General features: G+C 39.2%; 4 protein-coding genes across 5 annotated transcripts; 2 read left to right on the forward strand and 2 right to left on the reverse strand.

Moving 5' to 3' along the window:
- The first annotated feature begins 2,084 nt into the window (after positions 1 to 2,084).
- LOC139193624 (putative pentatricopeptide repeat-containing protein At3g01580) lies at positions 2,085 to 3,242 on the forward strand. Its single transcript, XM_070817035.1, has one exon. It carries the CDS (start codon positions 2,085 to 2,087, stop codon positions 3,240 to 3,242), a length of 1,158 nt encoding a protein of 385 aa, XP_070673136.1.
- A 1,809-nt stretch (positions 3,243 to 5,051) lies between these two features.
- LOC114822716 (disease resistance protein RUN1-like) lies at positions 5,052 to 7,962 on the reverse strand. Of its 2 annotated transcripts, XM_070816805.1 has the most exons (4): positions 7,311 to 7,447; positions 7,036 to 7,234; positions 5,894 to 6,457; positions 5,052 to 5,821 (listed from the first exon to the last, which is right to left on the reverse strand). In XM_070816805.1, exons 2-4 carry the CDS (start codon positions 7,156 to 7,158, stop codon positions 5,288 to 5,290), a joined length of 1,221 nt encoding a protein of 406 aa, XP_070672906.1. In that variant the 5' UTR covers positions 7,159 to 7,234; positions 7,311 to 7,447; the 3' UTR covers positions 5,052 to 5,287. The 2 variants fall into 2 exon arrangements, with proteins under 2 accessions (XP_070672906.1, XP_028953572.2); XM_029097739.2 differs by having other exon boundaries at positions 7,036 to 7,962.
- On the reverse strand, positions 7,404 to 8,959 carry LOC139193569 (toll/interleukin-1 receptor-like protein). Its single transcript, XM_070816806.1, has 2 exons — positions 8,270 to 8,959; positions 7,404 to 8,136 (listed from the first exon to the last, which is right to left on the reverse strand). The coding sequence occupies exons 1-2, from the start codon at positions 8,791 to 8,793 to the stop codon at positions 7,977 to 7,979; spliced, it is 684 nt and encodes a 227-aa protein (XP_070672907.1). The 5' UTR covers positions 8,794 to 8,959; the 3' UTR covers positions 7,404 to 7,976.
- A 3,949-nt stretch (positions 8,960 to 12,908) lies between these two features.
- On the forward strand, positions 12,909 to 15,041 carry LOC139193625 (putative pentatricopeptide repeat-containing protein At3g01580). Its single transcript, XM_070817036.1, has one exon. It carries the CDS (start codon positions 12,909 to 12,911, stop codon positions 15,039 to 15,041), a length of 2,133 nt encoding a protein of 710 aa, XP_070673137.1.
- The last annotated feature ends 518 nt before the right edge of the window (positions 15,042 to 15,559 follow it).

Raw genomic sequence — 15,559 nt, forward strand, 5'->3', positions numbered from 1 at the left:
AGAGGGAGGAATAGATGATGTTATTGATCTTTCTTTCTGTATGTTTTGATTGCAGTCAAGTGCTCTATTTATTGAGCAAATCGCATTATTACATTTTGAAATTTACATCACATGACTTTGAAAATACGATTCTGTTGTTTCCAAAGTCTACATCACATTTGTGGGCATTGGAAATCTGTGTGTGGGCATTCATAACAATGTCAATGTTTTCAACTGCTAATGTTTTCAACATGTATATATATTTGGTTCGGTTCAGTTTTAGAATCACTGAAACCGAAACCAAACCACATGATTTTGGTTTGGTTTTTTTTATCGGTTTGTTTTTTAAGTTTCGATTCGGTGTATTGTTCAATATTTTTTTTTCGATTTTTTGAACACACCCTTAGTTTACGACCTTATTCTATTTTAAAGGTGGTACACAGGTTGGTTCAATTGATGTTGGTAGACGTCATGGGTTTATGAACAAAATGACAAGGTTGCATTGGACATGGCACATGTTTGTGGGTTCTGCATTGACTGAATTGTATTCTAAATACGGACTGATGAGCCAGAGTTTAGAGATCAATACTCCAATTAGGACAACTTCTGAGGACCAATGCCAACATTAACAAAACATTATAATAGTAATATATCACTTATGCAATATGCTAACGTTAAAATTTGATCATAATAATTCACATGTGACGAGTTTATAGTCACGTGATCTTTTAATATTTTATATATAATTTGTTCTGAGACGTCACGCGAGAAAGACGCTTTCAATATAAGAGCTTTGCAAAACCTTTAGCATAGAATGGAAAGATGACCAGCCAATGTTGGAGATGATTTGTTGGAACTAAATAGACTATAAAATAGGTAAAGGTAGTAGGCTAGTGCGTGATACTGCTTTTTACAAAATGGGCGGTGGATAGAGAAAGAGAACCTACGGACCCTAATAAGCTTGACCGCTGGTTTGATTGGTGGCTAAGAATTAACATCTCTTTTTCTGTGACTTGAAGCACAATTAGGTTTGATATAAGTTAATAAAAGAAATATGAGCCTAAGAATTTGTAGTGGGAAATTCAAAAGATTCTAAATATACTAAAGAAACAACGTATCAATCATGGATTGTATGTTGTTTTGTATTTGTTATTGATGGATTAGACATCGTCATTGTTAGTGTTATCGTCAAACTCATATGGATTAGACATCGTCATTGTTAGTGTCCTCCTCATCTGTATCATTAGGCTCTATATAGTACATGCTCATAATGCACCTTATTCACTCATGAACGAAAAAACTATAGGAAAACAAAAATTGGTAGAAAGTGAGAGAATTAGTGCATAGAGAGAATTAATGAAAAAAAGAAAAGAGTGGTATTTTCAGAGAATGATTCCATATTTTGAGAGAATGGTTCAATGTTCTCTCCGTTCAATAGATGTGAATTATAAAGATTACTAGTTGATTTTGTACAAACATTTAAGTGATTCATAAATTTGCTGAATTGTCCAAATTCATTGTACTTTTTTTATTTCCTCAAGTGAAACAAAATAAAGATAGACTCTTAATTCATAGAATTGATATCTTAATTTGATAAAATGTGGAGCATTTGTCTTTTACACATTCATAACAAACGAAGCGTTTCACTTGCTTAATTTGACAGGAATTTTCATGCAAATGCTACGGATTTTATAAAATTCTAATACCAATTCAATACATCTCGTCGAAGAGAGATAAAAATACGCCACACAAATGACAAAAACGAAGAAAACCGACTTGATTGGATTTGACACAGGCAACTTATAGCCACAAGTGTGACTACTAACGAAACTTGACCTGGTTTTATGAGATTGTGAGATTCTTTTGGGGGTAACCAAGTGAGCTTCTGCATGAAAATGAGGGAAGTCCTTGCTAATCTGCTTGCATCATGTAACAGCGGGAAATCAGTGGCGCAATTGCACTCTCAAACCCTCAAAGCTGGTCTTTCCTAGGACAGCTTCTTTGCCACAAAACTCAACGCTCTGTACGCAAAATATGAGTCCCTCGGTCATGCCAGCAAGGAGTTCGACGAAACGCCCCACAGAGCTGTCTATCTCTGGAACGCCATGCTCAGGAGCTACTGTAGAAAAGACCGATGGGAGGAGACCTTGTGCCTATTTCGTAACATTATGTTTGAGTCAAGAGGTAATGATGAAAAGCCTGATAATTTCACCATTCTCATTGCTCTGAAGGCTTGTGCGAGGGTAAGGGCACTGGCTTGTCGAAAAATAATACATGGGTTTGTGAAGAAACATGAGAACGTTGCATTGGATATGTTTGTGGGTTCTGCATTGATTGAATTGTATTGCAAATGCGGACAAATGGGCGAGGCTGTGAAAGTGTTTGATGAGTTTTTGCACCCGGATGTGTTTTTGTGGACTTCTATGGTTACTGGATATGAGCAGAATGGTGATCCTGAAGAAGCATTGGAGTTTTTCTCCCGAATGGTAATGGTGGGGTGGATTAATCCTGACCGAGTGATGCTTGTTAGTGCTGTTTCGGCTTGTGCTCAGTTATCAAATTTTAGAATTGGAAGTTGCGTGCATGGTGTTTCTATTAGGAACGGGTTCAACTCTGATTTATCTTTAGGTAATGCATTGCTAAATCTCTATGCAAAGACGGGTTCTGTCAAAACTGTCGCTAGGTTGTTCATGAAGATGCTGGAAAAAGATGTGGTTTCTTGGAGCTCCATGATTGCCTGTTACACTCATAATGGGGATGTAATAGAAGCATTAAATCTTTTCAACAAAATGATTGATACGAGAATCGACCCTAATTCAGTGACTCTGGTAAGTGCATTACAAGCATGTGCATTGGCAGGTAATTTAGAAGGTAAGAAGATCCACAAAATTGCTACTAGGAAGTGTTTCGAGTTAGATATCAAGGTAGCTACAGCCTTGATTGATATGTACATGAAGTGCTCTGCACCCGAAAAAGCAGGTGATCTCTTCAATAGAATGCCAGAGAAAGATGTGGTTTCGTGGGCTGCCTTGTTGAGCGGGTACGCTCATAACGGAATGGCATACAAGTCAATTGAGGTCTTTCGCGACACGCTATCAGACGAAACTAAGCCTGATGTCGTTGCTATGGTCAAGCTTCTTGCAGCTTGTTCGGAATTAAGGATTCTTCAACAAGCTCTTTGCGTCCATGCTTATGTGATTAAACGCGCCTTCAAGAATAACATCTTTGTTGGAGCTTCACTCATAGAGTTATACTCGAAATAGACAATGTTGTCCTATTATTTGAAGGGATAACAGACAAAGATGTCGTTATCTGGAGCGCGATGATTGCAGGGTATGGAGTTCATGGATAAGGGAATTAAACTTCAGAAGTATTTGATCGGAATCCGATCATCGGATGGTTAAGCACTTGGATGTCAAGCCTAATGATGTAACATTTCTCTCGATTTTATCTGCGTGTAGCCATTCAGGTTTGGTTGAAGAAGGCATCGAGATATTCAACACCATGTTGCATGAATACCAACTTAAGCCCGGACCTGAGCACTACGGGATAATTGTTGATCTTCTTGGCCGGACAGCAGAGCTGGATAAAGCAATGGAAATCGTTGAGAGAATGCCCAATCCAGCTGCACCGCATGTTTGGGGAGCCTTGCTTGGTGCATGCCGGATTCATAACGCAAAGCTTGGAGAGGAATCTCATCTTGGATAGCTGCTGTGCCGTATACCAACAGAATCTGATGAACTGCCGTCACCACAGCGCAACCGGAATGGACAAGAACCAAGCCGGTGTAATTTGCAAAATGTAGAGGACATGAAACTGGTAGAATCGAAACAAGAGACACGTAAGGCTCCCTTGAAAGAATGTGACCTTTGCAGCGGCAATATGTGCGTGTGGTACAATTGCTTATAAAGCACTACACGCTCATCCTCACTAGCCGGTGTGGGACTCAACAACTTGGCTCAAATCTAAACCACTAAAACCACCAATCTTCACCTTGGCGTGATTCAAGCCATGATGTCTCACGAACCAAATGCAAATATAGCTCCATCTTGACCACAGGCACCAAATTCCAAATGAGCTCGCTCTTCAACTTCAACAATTCCAAATGAGCTCGCTCTTCAACTTCAACAAGCGTTGCCTAAGGTCTAATACCAATTGTTGTGCGGAAGCACACCAACGGATCCCACACATACGAGTCGGTATTGCCAACATTCCACCTACTTTATCCACACAAAAAAAGGGGTATGGATTTTATCAAAAGGCCTCGGCAACATGTTTGTGTGATCATTGCTTATAAAGCACCACATGGTCATTCTCAATAGCCAATGTGGGACTCAACTTGGCTCAAATCTAAGCCACCGAACCCAACATTCATCAACCAAAAGGAAGATTGAGTTGAGAAAATTTGAAATGTTATACACACTTATAAGCCATTTTAAGTTTGTCATACAACTAAAAATTTAAGTCAATTGTCATATCAATTTTCCAAATTCACTAATTTGTCATCTCAACACAACTTCGTTAAGTTTTTCATGCAAATAAGTTGTAATCTTTTAGAATTCAACATGGTCAATCATGGTACTAAAAAAAAAAGATTTGAAATGTCTGAAACCTTGAAATGTTCAAAGTAATCTTAAAGTGAGGAGTTGAAATGTCCGAAATAACCTTGAAAATAAGTCATGTGCAAGCCGCATGACTTATTTTAGATGGAAAACTTAACAGAGTTGAAGTAATATGACAAATTAATAATTTCGAAATATAGATATGACAAAGCGCTTAAAATGTTAATTCATATGACAAATTTAAAAAAAGTGTATAAATTCATATAACATTTCAAAAAAATTCCATACTGAATTTGCAGGGTATGATTAGTAACAATTAGAGTTAATCACATACATCAAACAACTAGGGTTAATTATAGGAGGGAAAATGAGGGCAACAATGGGAGTGGACGAAAGGTGAAAGGGGAAATTAGTTTCTTTGAAATTGTTTTGGGGGGGGGGGGGGGGGAGAGACCGAGAGAGGGATAAACACGACATACACTTGCATGTAAATTTTTCTAACGTCACCAATGAATCAAATAAAAAATCATTAATTTATTTAATAAGAAAATAAGCTACTTATATGTTTAATTAAGAACTCGTTCGGCATTGCTTCGCTAAAAACGCTTCAGCTAAAAGTGCTTTTATTATACCCACATTGAAACTCTTATTAAAAATTCAAGTGCTTTCTCAAAAAGACACTTTGGAATGCTTTCTTTCATTTCCCAATTGTTTCTTCTTCATCGTCAAAGCTTTCGATATTGAGATCAGATAACCTCAAATCTTTTGTAAGGTTGGACCTCATCAGATGAGTAATCGCTTAACTCTTTATCGTCGTCAGAGGCCTCCTCATCAGACTCATATGGTGCAGTCTGATAGTCCTCTTCCTCATCAGACTCATATGGTGCAGTCTGATAGTCCTCTTCCTCATCAGTATCTTCATCAGACTCATTAAAGTCTGCATGCACACGAACCTTGTCGCCACCTTTCAGATTGAGCTTCTTGTTTGTAAGATTTCCCAGCCAAAGATAACATTCATGGGAAGCAGTTACGGTGGTCTCCATTGGCCAAATGTGAAAACGAGTTCGCTGGGTACGATTAACAACATGAATGCGTAGGGACCCAGTACACTCTGAGTTGTCCGAAGAATAAATGATGCACACAACCAACCCTCCTATATAATCAAAAGTAGCCGGCACTTCAATTTTGACAGTTTCATCCTCTCGCGCGACATAGGGTAACCGGCGAGGAATATCATTTACACAGAGAGAAAGTCCACCAATTACATCCCCCTTCCATTTCTACAACACGAGGTGCAAAGTTAGTATAAGCAACAATACGAAAATCAGAGAGGGAGAGCGAAAGTTCCATACCAATAGGATGTTCTCCTTAAAAGTAGCAGTGAGAGTGGCGCACCCTTGCATATGAAGGGTATGCATCTTGCACAAGAAGTTATCCAGGTTTGGAATATCTTTGAGTTTGCGGCAGTCTTTCAGTCGCAAGGCAATCATTTTCGACATCTCTGGAAGGCCGGGCATTATTTCCAGTTCAGTGCAGTAATTCGCTTCCAGTCTACGCAAACTTGTAGGCAAATCTGGGATTGCCTGAAGGTTTGTGCAATGATTTAGATACAAAGATGTAAGCTGGGAAAGGCCACTGAGGATGGGTAGCCTATTAAAACCATTTCCATCTAGTCCTAAAATCCTTAAAGAAGATAGACTCCGAAGGCTTTCAAGAATGGCATCATCCGTTATATTGCAGTCTGCAAGACGTAAATACTGAAGCATCTTCAGTTGTGCAAAAAAATGGTAACCCCCAGACACACTCTTACAGCCGATGAGGCTCAAATTCTCGAGATGTGGGAGTTTTGAAAAGTCTGGTAATCGAGTCAGGTTACGGGAATGATCGAGACAAAGAAACTTCAACTTCTTCGGCAACTGTTTGGCAAAAAGATAGAACAAAAATCATAATCCATATTAGAGAGAGAGAGAGAGAGAGATAGAGAGAGAGAGAGCTAGAATGACTGTCGACTGATGTTGGTATTTACAAAACACGGACGAGGAAAGGATTGATAATTTGGTTAAGGTTACGACAATTATATGTATCTCAAGTCAATAAGAACTAAGTTTCGTAAATCAAAATCTTCGGGTATGACCTCTAAAGGAATCCATGCCAACGCAAAGATCTTAACTCCTTGGAAAGATGACGGTAGCTTCCAGTGAGCTTTACATTTTTGAGTTGCAGAAATTTCAGATGCCGCATCTTCTTAAATGCTTTTGTGCGGAAGGGATGCTCATCAGAATTTTCTGGCAACTCTAAAGTTAGCCCTCTAATCGCTTCCGTTCCCTGTTGGGGGAAAACAAGAACAAATCTAATTCAAGCAGAGCCATGATTATCTATGAACGAACTACAAATGCAGCGCATACAATGCATTAGATGTGGGATATGCATATGCTTCTGTTTATTTACATACATTCAACATAACATTTTTATTGGGATTTGGGAAAGCACTTACAGATTCGTCTCTTAACACGCGTGTTACGTCTTCATGATGCCACAATCGACTACGTTTTCCAGGTTCCATAGCACATTCTGCCCGCACAATTTCTCTTCCCATGTCTCGAATCAAATCATGCATCCTAATGTATCCTAAATCAAAATCTAGAAGACATCGATCTTGAATGGTTTTGAATTCTGATTCTACACAAAAGCGACTGCAACTATCCAATATTGGCACGGCATTAGTTCCAAACCTGTTAATAAAGAAATGAGATATGTCCAGGAACACACCTTTCACATGATCGTCGCTTAGCCCGTCATAGCTTAATCTAAGTGTTTCATGAATTTTTCCATGTGGAATATTTCTCAATTTATCCAATGTACTTTTCCATATGCTTTTACTCTTTTTCGTAGCCAACAAACGGCCTACGACTTTAAGAGCTAGCGGCAATCCTCCACAATAATCAACAACATCTGTTGCGAGTTCAATATATTCTTCATCAGGACAATGATTTCCAAACGCATGCCAACTAAGGAGCTCAAGAGCTTCTTCATCCGTCATCGTTTGTGCCTTATATTTTTTATCCACCTTCTGTATATTCAGCACTTGTTCATCTCTTGTTATCAAAATAATCCTACTTCCTGGACCAAATGAGTCATGTTCTATCGCCAACTCATCTAATTGGTCCGCATCATCTATGTCATCAACTACGATGAGTACCTTCATGCTTCCAAGTCTTTTCTCTATCTCCCTGGTCCCTTCGGCAACACTACTTATTTTAATGTCAGGCCGTTTCAAAATATCTCGAATAAGTTGTTCTTGCAGACTAACCATATTTTTCTTTTTCCTCCTCACCTCTTCAAGGTAACATTGACCACGGAAACTATGATGGTATTTGCTATAAATGGCTCTAGCAAGCGTTGTTTTACCTATGCCGCCCATACCCCAAATTCCAATTATTTGAACATCATGTGAACCTTCAACATCAAAGTATTTAAACTGAATTCTTCCACGCGAAAAGCTATTCCAACTGAGTGCTTGGCTTCTTTTAAGTCGCTGGTTTTTAGTAGTCCGTTGATGTCCCCAACAACTTTCTGGATAAATTCTCCTTCACGCCTGCCAATTGGAAATCCAAATTATGCAAACACATGATTAATCATGCAACAGCATGATTCATATGAACTAAAGCTAATTGTACAAGATGTTGCAAGCGATTAAATTTTGTAAAAGAGGAAATTTGAAATGATACCTGTCTGCAGTGGTTTTAAGATCCTGGCCAACCAAATCTGCAGAAGCCTTAAGATCCTTTCTCCACTGCTCGACCTCATTTGGGTCTTCATCCCTTTCATGCTTCTGAAATGCTTCCCCAAAACTACCACTCTGTTTCCTCACTTCAGAAGGGTCAACGTCGTAGAATATTGGATAGACTACTTTCCCCTCTTGATCTTCTCGGCACCTCATGATCATCGACAGCTCCCTCAGGCAATATCGGGACTCGGCGTAACTCTTTGAGAAGACGACGACCGCGATCCTCGACCCTTCGATTTCTCGGTCAAGTTCTCTCTGTATATTCTCCCCCTTTTTGAGCTCGTAGTCTATAAACGTGTTGATTCCGGCACTGCTTAACGCAAGGGAGAGGTGGTCTGTGAACCCAGTGCGTGTGTCCTCGCCTCTAAAGCTCAGGAACACCTCGTACTTCCAGCGGTTTGAACGCCGAGAGGAAGACGAACCGGCGGCGGCGGCGGTTGCAAGGGCGAGGCTGCTGGTATTCATTGATTTCAAGCAAAGAAGTGAAACTCCTGATCGTTTCCCAAGATTCCCCAGCGAAACTCCTGATTATTGTTTTGGATCGCTGGAAGATGTGAGAGCAAAAAATAATGAAGAAAGAAGAGGGAGAGAAGATTCCAGATGCGGCTGAGTAAGAAATGAAGCTTTGGGCTTGAAATTTGCTATGGTTTGTAGTAAGAAGGCTTTTCTTAACATGGGCTTGAAATTTGGGCTTGAAATTGGCTAAGAAAATAAATACCTAACATAAATAAATAAATAAAATTAATACATATATTCGGTTCGATTTCAGCATCATTGAAACCGAAACCAAACCACATGATTTCGGTTTGGTTTTTTTTTCGGTTTGTTATTTAAGTTTCTGTTCGGTGTATTGCTCAGGTTTTTTATTTCGATTTTTTGAACCCACCTTTAGTTCACGACCTTATTCTATTTTAAAGGTGGTGCACATGTTGGTTTTGATGTTGGTAGACGTCATGGGTTTGTGAACAAACATGACAAAGTTGCATTGGACATGGTACATGTTTGTGCGTTTTGCATTGATTGAATTGTATTTTAAATGTGAGCCAAAGTTTGGGGATCAATGCTCCAATTAGGACAAAGTCTAAGGACTAATTCAAACGTTAACAAAACATAATAATAGTAATATGTCACTTATGCGATATGCTAACATTAAAATCTGATCATAATGATTCACAAGTAACGAGTTTATAGTCACGTGACGTTTTAATATTGTATGTATAATTTGTTGTGAGACGTCACACGAGGAAGGCCCTTTCAGTATAAGAGCTTGGCAACGGAAAAGGATCCTCACCAAATCTTTTTTTTGTAGATCCTAGAGATCCCGTGATCGTTCATCGTACATCGTGCGGTCAGAAATCATTTCAAAATTTAAAATTTAAAACTAAATATAAATAATACCCAACAAAAACTGTACGATATACAATGAACAATCACGATTGCGGATCCCTAAGATTTCCAGAAAAAAAATCCAGCCTTTGCAAAACCTTTAGCATAAAATGGAAAATTGACCAATCAATGTCGGAGATGATTTGTTGGAACTAAATACACTATACAATAGTTAAAGGTAGTAGGCTAGTGCATGCTACTGCTTTTTACAAAATGGGCGGTGGATAGAGAATGAGAGCCCAGGGACCCTAATGAGCTTGACCACTGGTTTGATTGATGGCTGAGAAATAACATCTCTTTTTCTGTGACTTGAAGCACAATTAGGTTTGATATAAGTTAATACAAGAAATATGGGAAATTCAAAAGATTCTTACTATATCAAATAAATATCATATTAGTCATGAGTTGAACGTTATTTTATATCAGTCACTAAAGGATTAGACATCGTCATCGTTAGTTTCATCGTCAAACTCATATGGTTATAGTATGATAGTCCTCCTCATCGGTATCATTAAACTCTATATGGTACACACTCATAATGCACATTATTCACCCCTGAACGAAAAAACTATAGGAAAACAAATATTGGTAGAAAGTGAAAGAATTAGTGCATAGAGAGAATTAATGAAAAAAGAAAAGAGTGGTGTTTTCGGAGAATGATTATATGTTCTCTCTGTTCACATAGCTGTGAATTATACATTTTAAGTGATTCATGTATTTGCTGAATGGTCTAAATTCATCGTACTCTTTTTATCTCCTCAAGTGAAACAAAACAAAGATAGACTCGTAATTCATAAAATTGGTATCTTAATTTGATAAAATGTAGAGCATTTGTCCTTTTTACATATTCATAACAAACGAAGCATGTAACATGTGTTTCACTTGCTTAATTTGACAGAAGTTCTCATGCAAATGCTATGCATTTTATAAAAAGGAAGATTAAAAAATGGTTTGAAAACTTTGAGTTTTAACGATAAGGACAAAATAAAGAGTAAAGTGAATAGTATCATGATTGACTTTTTAGTGTAAAAATATGATATTTCGTTAAAATAAACAGTACTAGAAGTTTTTTATTAAGGTTCCCCTTTAGAAAATTTCAATACCAATTCTATACATCTCGTCAAAGAGAGATAAAAACATACCACACAAGTGAAAAACACAAAGAAAACCGACTTGATTGGATTCGACACAGGCAACTTACAGCCACAAGAGTGGCGAAGCCAGGATTTGTCGGGAGGAGGGGTAAACTTTCGAAGGGTAAATGGTCCCAAGAAAATGTAGACAATCAAATCCTTTTAAATAGTAGACCATATGAATGTCGTTCTTAATTTATCAATACAAACAAATTACAATTGTTGACGGCGAGATTTTATGTCAAGAAAATATCGCATAATAGGCTCATTATCAATACAAATAAAGACACATCTCTTAATATAAACAACCATGCCATCTTAATATAAACAACTATGCCATCACACCATCATTGATATACCATTTCATCATTCCCTTGATGAATGATGAGAGTGTACAAATTCTCCAACATTCATGAGTGAGGGGATTACTTAATATATCCCAACTTAATGAGTGACTTTTATTAAGAAGCCACTATTTTCCTGTTATTTTTGTAGTCACAACCTCTTCAAATAAGAAGTTGCAACTCCCACAAGCTTAAATTCACAACTTGTTTGAGATGGTTATTTTACAAATGAAGAGAATGAGCTCCATGAGACCACTTCAGGTTAGTGGCGATATCCATTAGGAATGTTTTCTGGATAATGGTATATGGCACATTGTGTTATTATTTTAGACAAATCCTTGCTCAAATAAAGATTACATAGATAATTAATAGTTCAGATATGATTAACAATCTAATAGTACAACATGTCGAATCATACTACAATACGAAACATTTTTTTTTCCACGTGCATTTACATTCCCATATTTTTTAATGTAGATAATATCGTATGTATTTCAATAAAAATGTATATTATCTATACAAATACAAACTCTTTTAGTTAGGGGTTGTTTTATACACACACCACAGTTTTATGAAAACACCCCACATTAAAAAAAATTCTCAAAAATTCCAACTTTGTCCCTCGTTCTTCTAAAGCCACCCCACATCCCCACCCCAAAAAACAAAAAGCACGCTTGGCAGCCCTAATTCGACAACCAAATATATTTGATTACCTCCATAAACATCGGCTGGAAACTTCCATTTCGTTGGTTACAATCCAACACTTTGACTCACCAACACGGATGCTCCTTTATCACCTTCGTTGTCAAAGTCGTCGTCCCGCACAGGCCACCCTGTCATGGCCCCTCTTTGTCTCTCACTATATAGAAACATAAAATAAAATAAAAAGCCAGACATTTCTTTTAGAGTATCAGATGCAAATGCAATAGAGAGAGAGAAATTACGACTGGTTGGGCCTTTTTGCCTCTTTGCATGAGGTGTAGCCGCTGGCAAGGAATAATTAGGTGGCCGAGGTTTTCACCATCTACTAGCTTGAATTAAATAGGGGTAAAGGGCGAAATTTAAGTGAAAAATTAAGGTGTGGGGTGTCTTCATAAGATTGTGGGGTGATAATGGAATTACCCATAAAAGACTCCTAGCAAATATTTTGATTGGTGGTGATAAAATTCAATAAGTACAGGCCATATATGGCATCTAATTAACCTGTTAATCGGATTTAAAAACTTAAGTAGTTATCAAAACTCTAGCAAATAGATCACCAAAAACTTAGCAAGAAAAATATACTATATTTGGATTTTGGAATGCCAGAACCTGCCATCTCATCTCATGGCAGATCACCACCTCATCACAAAGTGCGTCGATGGGTGTGTATATGAGTCCCCTGCTACTTTGTTCTTCGCTTTAACCAAACGCACCGTTTCACTTAAATTATGTTTTTCATCCCAGGTCCAAACGACATCGTTTTGGCCTGGGTTTCTGAAGAAAAAAGGGGATTCGCAGCCCATCGCAGCGCCGCAACCGCGCCACAACAGAGCAGCAGCAGGCAGAGGGGCGGAATCTCGCTTCTAGGCTTGATTTCCGTCGCTCCTAGGCTTTATTTCCGGCGAGGGGAGGGGCCCTCCTTGTCCCTCTGTAGCTTCGCCTACTACCAACGAAACTCGATCTGGTTTTATGAGATTGTGAGATTCTTTTGGGGGTAACCAAGCGAGTCTTCTGCATGAAAAGGAGGGAAGTCCTTGCTAATCTGCTTGCATCATGTAACAGCGCGAAATCAGTGGCGCAATTGCACTCTCAAACCCTCAAAGCCGGCCTTTCCCAGGACAGCTTCTTTGCCACAAAACTCAACGCTCTGTACGCAAAATATGAGTCCCTCGGTCATGCCCGCAAGATGTTCGACGAAACGCTCCACAGAACTGTCTATCTCTGGAATGCCATGCTCAGGAGCTACTGTAGAGAGGACAGATGGGAGGAGACCTTGTGTCTATTTCGTAGCATGATGTCTGAGTCAAGAGGTAATGATGAAAAGCCTGATAATTTCACCATTCCCATTGCTCTGAAGGCGTGTGCTAGGTTAAGGGCGCTAGTGTGTGGAAAAATAATACATGGGTTTGTGAAGAAACATGAGAAGGTTGCATTGGATATGTTTGTAGGTTCTGCATTGATTGAATTGTATTCCAAATGCGGACAAATGGGCGAGGCTGTGAAAGTGTTTGACGAGTTTTTGCACCCGGATGTGTTTTTGTGGACTTCTATGGTTACTGGATATGAGCAGAATGGTGATCCTGAAGAAGCATTGGAGTTTTTCTCCCGAATGGTGATGGTGGGGCGCATTAATCCTGACCGAGTGACGCTTGTTAGTGCTGTTTTGGCTTGTGCTCAGTTATCAAAATTTAGAATTGGAAGTTGTGTGCATAGTGTTTCTATTAGGAACGGGTTCGACTCTAATTTATCTTTAGGTAACGCGTTGCTGAATCTATATGCAAAGACGGGTTCTGTCAAAACTGCCGCTAGGTTGTTCATGAAGATGCCGGAAAAAGATGTGGTTTCTTGGAGCTCCATGATTGCGTGTTACACTCATAATGGGGATGTAATAGAAGCGTTAAATCTTTTCAACGAAATGATTGATATGAGAACAGAACCTAATTCAGTGACTCTGGTAAGTGCATTGCAAGCATGTGCACTGGCAGGTAATTTAGAAGAAGGTAAGAAGATCCACGAAATTGCTACTAGGAAATGTTTTGAGTTAGATGTCAAGGTAGCTACCGCCCTGATTGATATGTACATGAAGTGCTCTGCACCCGAAAAAGCAGGTGATCTCTTCAATAGAATGCCAGAGAAAGATGTGGTTTCGTGGGCTGCCTTGTTGAGCGGGTACGCTCATAACGGAATGGCATACAAGTCAATTGGGGTCTTTCGCGACATGCTATCAGACGAAACTAAGCCTGATGCCGTTGCTATGGTCAAGCTTCTTGCAGCTTGTTCGGAATTAGGGATTCTTCAACAAGCTCTTTGCGTCCATGCTTATGTGATTAAACGCGCCTTCAAGAATAACATCTTTGTTGGAGCTTCACTCATAGAGTTATACTCGAAATGCGGCAGCATAGACAATGCTGTCCTATTATTTGAAGGGATAACAGACAAAGATGTCGTTATCTGGAGCGCGATGATTGCAGGTTATGGAGTTCATGGACAAGGAGAAGAAGCTTTAAAGGTATTTGATCGGATGGTGAAGCACTCAGATGTCAAGCCTAATGATGTAACATTTCTCTCGATTTTATCTGCGTGTAGTCATTCGGGTTTGGTTGAAGAAGGCATCGAGATATTCAACACCATGTTGCCTGAATACCAACTTAAGCCTGGACCTGAGCACTACGGGATAATTGTTGATCTTCTTGGCCGGACAGGAGAGCTGGACAAGGCAATGGAAATCGTTGAGACAATGCCCAATCCAACTGCACCTCATGTTTGGGGAGCCTTTCTTGGTGCATGCCGGATTCATAACAACACAAAACTTGGAGAGGTTGCAGCAAAGAGTCTTTTTCGGTTGGATCCTAATCATGCAGGATATTACATCCTGCTCTCGAATATATATGCCATGGATAACAAATGGGAAAATGTGACAAATCTTAGAACTTTGATAAAGGAGAAGGGGTTAAAGAAGGTGTCCGGGCAGAGCGTTGTCGAGGTGGGGAATGACATCTGTAGTTTTGTTGCCGGAGATAGATTGCACCTTGATTCCGATCAGATTTATGGAGTGCTAGGAAAATTAGAGGTGAAAATGAGAGAGGAAGGTTATGTTCCCAATGTCGATCTCCTGCTACAAAACATGGTGGATGCTGTCCAGATTTGAAGTGTTGAGAAATTTCTTGCAGGGAAGGTTTCGACTCACATGAAAGGTGTAATGATATGGACATACTCTAGAACTGTGATGTTTTTCTATTAAATTACTTACATCAATTTCATGAAAATATGTAGTAATTACTTGTATCAATGGGCAGTGGCTTCTTTTCCAGAAGCAAGGACAAATTCGACATACAGATTCTTGAAGGCAATCATCACTGTCATCAGCAGAGGACCCATAATCGCTCCCTGTAATTGTATCAAAATATGTTAATTACGATCACTCTAATTAACATTAATGCAAGCATTAATTCACAAGAATAAGGTTTAGAAAAGAGGAAAATTATTCCAACATGGAGGGGAAAAGAGCAATGCCCCCAAGTATGCTAAGGCCGGTGAGGTAGGCGTTCTGTCCCGGAATCTCATCTTGGATAGCTGCTGTGCCGTAGTCCAACAGAATCTGATGAACTGCCGTCACCAAAACTGCCTCGACATATCTCCCTTCCATGGCCAGCTGCAGCACAGCCG

This window comes from Malus domestica, chromosome 17 (genome assembly GCF_042453785.1).
Source record: "Malus domestica chromosome 17, GDT2T_hap1".
NCBI lineage: Eukaryota > Viridiplantae > Streptophyta > Magnoliopsida > Rosales > Rosaceae > Malus > Malus domestica.

What these genes read in the sequence shown, in the direction of transcription:
- LOC139193569 (XM_070816806.1), bottom strand. Translation starts at nt 8,793, where the DNA reads ATGAATACCAGCAGCCTCGCCCTTGCAACCGCCGCCGCCGCCGGTTCG. An exon ending in CTTAAAACCACTGCAGACAG is followed by an intron (nt 8,137 to 8,269) that starts GTATCATTTCAA and finishes TCCAATTGGCAG; the next exon opens with GCGTGAAGGAGAATTTATCC.
- LOC139193624 (XM_070817035.1), top strand. Translation starts at nt 2,085, where the DNA reads ATGCTCAGGAGCTACTGTAGAAAAGACCGATGGGAGGAGACCTTGTGC.
- LOC114822716 (XM_029097739.2), bottom strand. Translation starts at nt 7,962, where the DNA reads ATGGGCGGCATAGGTAAAACAACGCTTGCTAGAGCCATTTATAGCAAA. An exon ending in GCGTGTTAAGAGACGAATCT is followed by an intron (nt 6,458 to 7,035) that starts GTAAGTGCTTTC and finishes TTTGCCAAACAG; the next exon opens with TTGCCGAAGAAGTTGAAGTT. An exon ending in TTAAGGAGAACATCCTATTG is followed by an intron (nt 5,822 to 5,893) that starts GTATGGAACTTT and finishes CTCGTGTTGTAG; the next exon opens with AAATGGAAGGGGGATGTAAT.
- LOC139193625 (XM_070817036.1), top strand. Translation starts at nt 12,909, where the DNA reads ATGAAAAGGAGGGAAGTCCTTGCTAATCTGCTTGCATCATGTAACAGC.